We start from the raw sequence: 7,615 nt of genomic DNA, 5'->3' as shown, positions 1-7,615 counted from the left end.
AGCTCCATTAATGCTCCAATAACAAAAGGATTGATAGACAGGAAGGGTGACACACTGAGTGAAAGACTGCGAGACAGACAGATCTATATAGACATACAGCACACAGACCGGCAGTCAGGTTTAAAGACAAAATAATTCATAATTAGAGGTGACACTGCTGTCTCACCAATGAGAATAAAGCAGACGGCGATGATGTAGGCCAACAGGTAGGCTCTATAGGGTTCGTCATTCTTCCCATAGCCTTTCCCAAAGAAGCCAATGAGTGGGTACAGGTTATCCTTACACAGACACTGCAGGCGAGGAGACACAACAACACAACCAACAAACTTTGAAAAGAAAATCTGCTGCAATTAGCAATTGTGTCAGACCTTATTTTGCCTGAACAAATCAGGCATATCCAACATGACTCCCATTTGATTTTAAATGACTACTGGATCTGGCATTCAACTGAACCAGCGTCGACTGCCATGCAGTCTTCAATATCCGTCAGTTATTCACAGGGGTTCTGTGTACTATTTTATGATTGTAATGAACAGTACTTAGAGAGACGGGTGCGCACATCCACAAGTTTTTCTTAAGCAGGTGCCAGACAAAAATCGAAACGTTGCCTTTTTAAATAATAAAGAACTACTTTTTGGAGCCATTGCAGTGTGCAGACCATCACTCCTACTGTAATGAACAGTACACCATTGACAATAGGTCTGAATACACAATAGGTCTGAATAATACATTACCTGGAAAACCTTGGGTGCTGAGACCAGGCAGGCCAAAGCTGAGGAGAGAGTGGCCCCAAATATCCCTGCCGTGATCAGGGGCCCGAACGCAGACACCATACTCATACTCTGAGGAGTTAACACAGGACAGGTACCATCTATTGCCCTCTATTTAACATGTATGTGCCCTGCTCTCAACTCTCCTCTGTCTTAGGATAACAGTAGGAAGGTACAGTACCATTTATTACCCTGTATTTACATATGACATTTATGTCTACTCTCCACTCTCCTCTATCTAAGGATAACATGAGTACCATTTATTACCCTGTATTTACATATGACATTTATGTCTACTCTCCACTCTCCTCTATCTAAGGATAACATGAGTACCATTTATTACCCTGTAATGTATTTACAGGCATTTCAGTCTGTCTCTGCTGTTCTCCATTCTTTTCCATCAAAAGTTATTTTTCTGTAATGTACCAATTGGGATCTAATGAACATAGTTAAAACAGCCCTATGTCTTCTTATGCAGATGCTGTGTGCTGCCTATGTGGTATGGCTTGTGGATGGCAGTGGTAAGTGATACCTGGTAGTAGTTGCTGATGCCATAGGCACAAGTTTTGTTGGAGATGCATTCACTGAAGTTCCAGCCGTAGAGACAGCCCATTCCCAAGCAGTCCCCATTATCAGGTCCAGCCAGCGTGTCATTGATGTAGCCAGATGCATCTCGCACCACACATGACCCTAATATACACACAGGATTACTGCCAGGTGGTATTACACCGGAGAGAGTATTAGATTTTTTTTAAATGAATTAAATGCGCGTAATGTGATTGCATTGGAGTAATTGGATATTTAAGATAGTAGAACTTCCATTATATACATTTTCTCTCACTCTCTCTCTCTCTCACACACACACACACACACACACACACACACACACACACACACACACACACACCCACCCACCCACCCACACAGAGAGAGAGAGAGAGAGAGAGACAGAAAGAGAGAGAGAGAAAGATGATGACTTATTTTGATTCAAATGGTTACAGTTGACTAACCTATTGTGGCTGCTATGAGCAGATAGGATACTGTAGTCCAGAAAATGGCAGACAGTGTCCCTTTGGGTATAGCCATGTTAGGATCCTAGGGTGGAGACGGGATCATGTGGATTACTGGGCATTTAGGCAGGGACATTCAGTGCTGGTGTCAAATAGCTAAATCAATATTCTGTTTCCTTTTTTTTTTTTTAAAGTATATTTTTTTGGCTTTTGTGCCTTTAATTTTGACAGGACAGTAGAGAGAGACAGGAAGCGAATGGGTGAGAGAATCGGGGTGGGATCCGGAAAGGACCTCGGGGCGGGAATCGAACCCGGGTCGCCGGCGCGCGGCGCAGGTGCCCCAGCCAGCTGCGCCACGGCTGGGGCCAATATTCTGTTTCCTAACTGTGTTTCTGAACAGACCAGCAAAAGCCTGGTTTCTGGAGTCTCTATTTGATATTTGTGTAATTTCTGTGTTTAAACTTCCATGTCTCTCAAGCGTTTGTGAGTTTTTAGCAATGAAAGAAACCTAGCACGTTTTAATATTCCATTGATCTCAGTATTCTCCCTGACCGTAAAGAAAAATAAATTGCTAAAATGTAAGAAAGGAAGTATAATTTAAAAAAAATGCTTTTAAGCAATTATAAGAAAATGTGCGTAAACAACAAAAACATGCAATTGAGAAATCGCAAACTGAATAGTGTGAACCCCTGCCTTTAGGTCTCCAGAGATGTTGGCTCCAGCCAGGATCCCAGTGGCTGAGGGAAAGAAGATGGAGAACATCCCAAAAAAACTGCCCTCTGGACCACGCCAGCGCGGCACAAAGTTTTCAGTAAAGATGTCCGCTGTTGAACACAACCACGTATGGATATAACTCATCAATACACTTTATGCTTATTACTTAGATGACTGCTAACACTAACATTCATTCTTGAATAAGGCATATGTTGTCATGTATAACATCATGCACAAGTTCTCAAAATATTAAGTGATTATTAGAGTTTGCTTAAATAGACTTTGTATATTCTGTGATTAGATTACATTGAATATTCTGTGGTTAGATTACATTACATTTTTAAATATATGATTGTGTGCTGTCCCCACCTGCTCCAGAGGTTAAACATCTTATCTAGTTACTTGTAAATGTGTGTAAAGCAGTGTATCCAGTCCTACTGGGTCAAGTGGTCAGCTCTAAAGGTCACCATACTGTTTAAATCTAACCTCTGTAGCTGTAGAAGCCTTTGGCCTGCTTCGCAGGGGTAGCGGGAATCACTGTGCCAACAAAGTAGTTGACCAAGGACACCAGGATGACCATGAAGAAGAGAACCTGGGCCTGAGAATACGGTAGGCCATGACAGTCTATTGGTTATACCAAAACAACTGACTTTTAAACCCAATTCACACCCCACACAGACACACATTTGACCTTTCACAATGCATATAACTGACTCCCATCGCATTCCATAAAGATGGTGCTGCAGACAGACCTTTGATTCCCACTCCATTCCTGCCATGGAGATGGCCAGTAAACAAGTGACGGTGATGACTCCAATGATCCGGATGTCATTGATGGGATCTACAATGCCAGTCTCATGTTCCTGAAATGGCACATTGTTAATGAAATATACTTCAGCGGTACTGTTAACCAGGAGAATCTGTACAGTATTTATGCAAAAAATATCCTTTGGTAATAGTATATTCACTACAAGATATTTAAAGACGCAGTCTGTGATTGTGATCCTGCACAATTCCTCTCAAATTCAGTGAATTAATCTTCATGGCCCTATAGCTGCCTATTTACTACGAATCACAGACGCCATCTTTAATTACACAAGAAGAGCATTTATGATGGAGTCATTTATATGCACACACCCTAGGAGGTTTAGACTAAATCCTGTCTGTTTGCACCTGTGTTAGATAAATGCACAGGAAGCCGGCAAAGGCTTAAATAAATCCCCAAATAAATAAATACAATTTACACATCATATCTTCAAATGCTGTTTTTTCCAGACTTTGTATTCACTAAGCCTTCCTTTTGTACACTTTTGCATGATTTAAAAAAATGTAAATACATAAAAAATAAGATTTTTATTTTAAGGATGGCGCTGTTTAACTGTACTCACCCGCATCAACTCCTGCACGGTCTCGGCGAAGCCAACAGTGTGCATGGCAACGGCCACAGCGTTGGCGAAGGCAAAGATGAGCCCGATGGAGCCGCCCAGCTCTGGGCCCAGGCTGCGGGAGATCAGGAAGTAGGTCCCACCTGCACCACACGGCACACACAGGACTCACTGGACGGCAGAGGTGTAAAAGTCCAGCTTCAGGAAGTGAAAGTCCTACCATGTATTGGTTCCTGGCTGAGGAGTTGCGTCAATTTGTACCACCTGGTCGGTGTCAGGACTTTCACTTTCTGAGGCCAGGGTTTTACATCTCTGCTGGAGGGTCACTTCATTTGGACAGATTTAAAATGTCCTGATATCTGAAGTGGGGTGCCAGTTAATATCTATTCTGTTATTTATTAGGCTGACGATACACAACATACAGTAAGGCAACGTTCTCAGCCATGAGAATCAGTAATGTTACTGAGTGTTGTTCAAGCATGTTTGCATAGATGTTAGGTAACATTTTTCTTTTTCTGGGGAACTTTAATTATCAGCAGGCAAATGTTCATAATCTCTCGGTCAGAACACCAGGAACTGGCGATGTGATTGCCCCGCAACACTGCTAAAAAAATGTCCTGTTTGTCATCCCCATTGACCTCAATAGACCCTTTCAACTGCACAAACAAATATGTGCGTTCCTCAGGCATTTCCAGTGGCATAGAAAACAATATTGCGCTAATACTAATTTGGAAGGAAACAAAATAAATAAAAAACAGGTTTTAAAGTCGATATTTTGTGGAGTATTGTGTTAAAGTCCGATTCATTTTCATTTCAAAGTATCTGCATTGGTCTAGAAACATTTTGAAAGGGTCTATACAAATGTGTGTGCAATGATTTAGATATCCAGGGTTTAGATATGGGTTTGTGGTAGTATATGCACTGCACAGACAACTACCCACCCCCCTTGACTTTGCCATTGGTGGCTATGGCCGATACTGAGAGGCCGGTCACTCCTGTTATGCAGGAGGAGAGGAGGATGATGACCCAGGTGAGGCCTGTGAAGAGGAGAAGAGGGGGGGGGGGGGGAGAGGAGGTGAGAAGGGGACAAGATAAGGGGGGAGGGAAGGAGAGAAGGGGAGAAGATAAGGAGAAGGGAGGAGGAGGGGAGGAGGAGAAGGGGAACATGTAATCAAAGCAGTGCGTTATCTTAGCCCAGCTGCCAGATGCTGGACTATAGGTGACTGTGGCACTAAATCTGCCCCTAGCCTGGTGAGATTAAGTGTTTCTGATCAGGTTTTAAAGGTGGATGGGTTCATACAGTATCAATGTTTTCCATGAAAAAAGAGAAAGAGACAGGTGGCGAGACAGTAAAGGAGATGGTGAAAGAGTGTGTGTGTGCCTCTACTGTGTCTGCTGTGTGTGTGTGTGTGTGTGTGTGTGTGTGTCTGTGTGCGTGTGTGAGAGAGCGAATGAACGGATAAACACACCAATCCCTGCCTGTGCGGTGATCCAAGGTAGCCGGAGATAGAGAATCACACCCCAGATGTTTAGCATACACCGGATCTGAAGACAAAACACAAACTCATCCAGACAAGCATACTGTAGGGTGGAGATCAATTTCATAAGCTCTATACTCGCTGCTATGGCGCAGGTAGATTCAAGGCCTTTTCAGAACAAGTACAACATAAAACGGGCACTCTGGCTGCCATACGCGTTGCAGTTAAGTTGAAGTTTTGGGAAAGACATTTTACACCACTACAGTACATGCTGTTACAACATGTATTTTAAAGGGCTAGTACCTTAGTACCATTACCATGTAGGAGCTATAAACATTATATTATATCCTAATTATTATATAAACATTTAGTTCTATCTGAAGAAGTGTATATTTTGTGTTATCAAAAATCAGTGGACATTAATAGTGGGAACCAAAAAATGTCCTACCATGACACCTTGCACCCATCCAAAGCGTGTTGGTTCGACCGCTTGCTTGGCGGCCTTCTCTTCATCCTCTAGAATCTTTTCTCTGTCTGTCTCTCCTTGTCCAGGAATCTCATACAGTGGAGGAGGACAGCCATCATCCTGCCACACATATATACTTACACATATAGCAGCCTATTCTATAATATGTTATTGAAGACATTCAGTATATCTTGCCACACACAAAATTTACATATGTACTGTATTTCAGCCTAAATATTGTACTATATATTATTGAACATTCAGTTTGTATGCATATTGTGGCACTTATCAATATTTAGATTACATTATTCATTCAGTGCGCACATTTAAAGTATCATTTTGATACCTCTGTCAAGTTAAACCAAATTCAGTGTGTACATGAGTGCAATTTTCTAGGTTACCACACAATTATGCTGTAGTAGGCAGTACCACACAATGGTCATGAAAACCAGTGAGCCACCATAACACATCACAAACAATATTAAATAGAACTGTCACAGAAAGAGGCTAACAAGACATAGGCCTAGTTCCTCCTATGATGATCTCTTATCAACATGAATTATAACAAGAATTAGGTTGCAAGTCAGAGGACGTTATGAGTCTAAAACGAGTCTGACCTCTTGGTGGGAGTGCAACTGGAACAGAGAGGGTCTGAAGCGGCGTCTCCCGGCGACTTCGGTGTTGGAGTAGAACTCGTACCGCGGCGGCGCGTCTAGAGTGTCATACCCGGACATGCCACGGGAGTCACGGGACGCCACGCTGCTAGTGCCGTAGCTGATGTTGTCTCCATCACTGATCACGCTAAAACGGGCCTCCGGCTCCACTCCACCAGCAGACGAGGTGGAGTATCTGCCTCTCATCGGACAGAGGCTGAACACATTGCTTCCTGGCTGGGGCTCCTCCATAGCCAGAGTTCGCACGGTGACTTTTGCAGAAACAGGTGCATTGGAGTCTTATATACACGTGCCTGTGGTTAAAAGAGCCATTTAGGCCTTGTAATGAGGCTAGAGGAACAAGCTCACTGGACCCACTACAGAGGGTTTTTTTTAGTGATGGGTAACTCCTTATTGCCCCCTGGGGCCTTCTGTGTGTGACTAGAACTTGTGCACAGCATTAGAACAATGAGTAATCAAGATCTAAAGGTAGATGACCTTCAGTGTTGCTCTCAAGGTGACGGCCTAGGAAGGCTTGCCTGTGTGTGACTGACTTTCTGTGTTTGTTTGTCACAGACTCTCAGCTCAAATCAAACATCACTGTCAGCACTTGAGTGGGGAACAGTAGGCCTACACTTTGTTTGGGTATTGGGATTGATGAGGTCCTGAAGAATGCATACAGTTCATCATTCTCTGAAGGACTAAACGAAGGCCCCTCAAATAGAGCTTTGCTGCTGTATTCGGCAAATGGCCAGTGTCCAGCAGGCTGTGGAGAGCCAGTATGTTGTCATTAGTTGGACTTCTCGGCTGAAACCAGTCGTGGGGCCAGCATGCTGAGAGATTAAGGGGACTTCAGGAGAGTTCTGAGACTGAGACTTAGCCAACCCAGTGACATTGAGGGAACACACACACACACACATTTTTACTTGGCAAGGAAATCTACACAAGGAAAATCAGCATGAATAAGTCACCATGAAAAAACAATAACACAAACATAATGAACATGGCGGTTGTGATTACACCACACAATGGATGAGGAGGTGACCTTCGCCTCGGCTTGGTTGTAATATTGTGTTAAACAGCCCCATGAATGGCTTCAGTTTCAGTCGAGAGACCTCAGAGCCCGCAGCAATGAAGGA

At 43.2% G+C, this 7,615-nt stretch overlaps 1 protein-coding gene across 1 annotated transcript in view; it reads right to left on the bottom strand.

Annotated features, from left to right (window-relative positions):
- slc12a3 (solute carrier family 12 member 3) overlaps positions 1–6,725 on the bottom strand; it is a 13,929-nt gene extending 7,204 nt beyond the window's left edge. The window contains exons 1-12 of the mRNA XM_062547712.1: positions 6,441–6,725; positions 5,806–5,943; positions 5,349–5,424; positions 4,821–4,916; positions 3,883–4,022; positions 3,247–3,357; positions 2,981–3,092; positions 2,474–2,604; positions 1,781–1,865; positions 1,303–1,460; positions 735–842; positions 167–290 (exon numbers count right to left, since the gene is read on the bottom strand). Of these exons, the coding sequence (XP_062403696.1) occupies positions 167–290; positions 735–842; positions 1,303–1,460; positions 1,781–1,865; positions 2,474–2,604; positions 2,981–3,092; positions 3,247–3,357; positions 3,883–4,022; positions 4,821–4,916; positions 5,349–5,424; positions 5,806–5,943; positions 6,441–6,683 (1,522 nt within the window). The 5' untranslated portion in view covers positions 6,684–6,725. The remainder of the gene's footprint in view (positions 1–166; positions 291–734; positions 843–1,302; positions 1,461–1,780; positions 1,866–2,473; positions 2,605–2,980; positions 3,093–3,246; positions 3,358–3,882; positions 4,023–4,820; positions 4,917–5,348; positions 5,425–5,805; positions 5,944–6,440) is intronic.
- Positions 6,726–7,615: the final 890 nt, after the last annotated feature.

The sequence above is a fragment of the Sardina pilchardus genome, chromosome 10 (assembly GCF_963854185.1).
Source record: "Sardina pilchardus chromosome 10, fSarPil1.1, whole genome shotgun sequence".
In the NCBI taxonomy this organism is placed as follows: Eukaryota; Metazoa; Chordata; class Actinopteri; order Clupeiformes; family Clupeidae; genus Sardina; species Sardina pilchardus.
The sequence above is the reverse complement of the archived record's forward strand: the minus strand, read 5'-3'. Positions and strand labels throughout refer to the sequence as shown.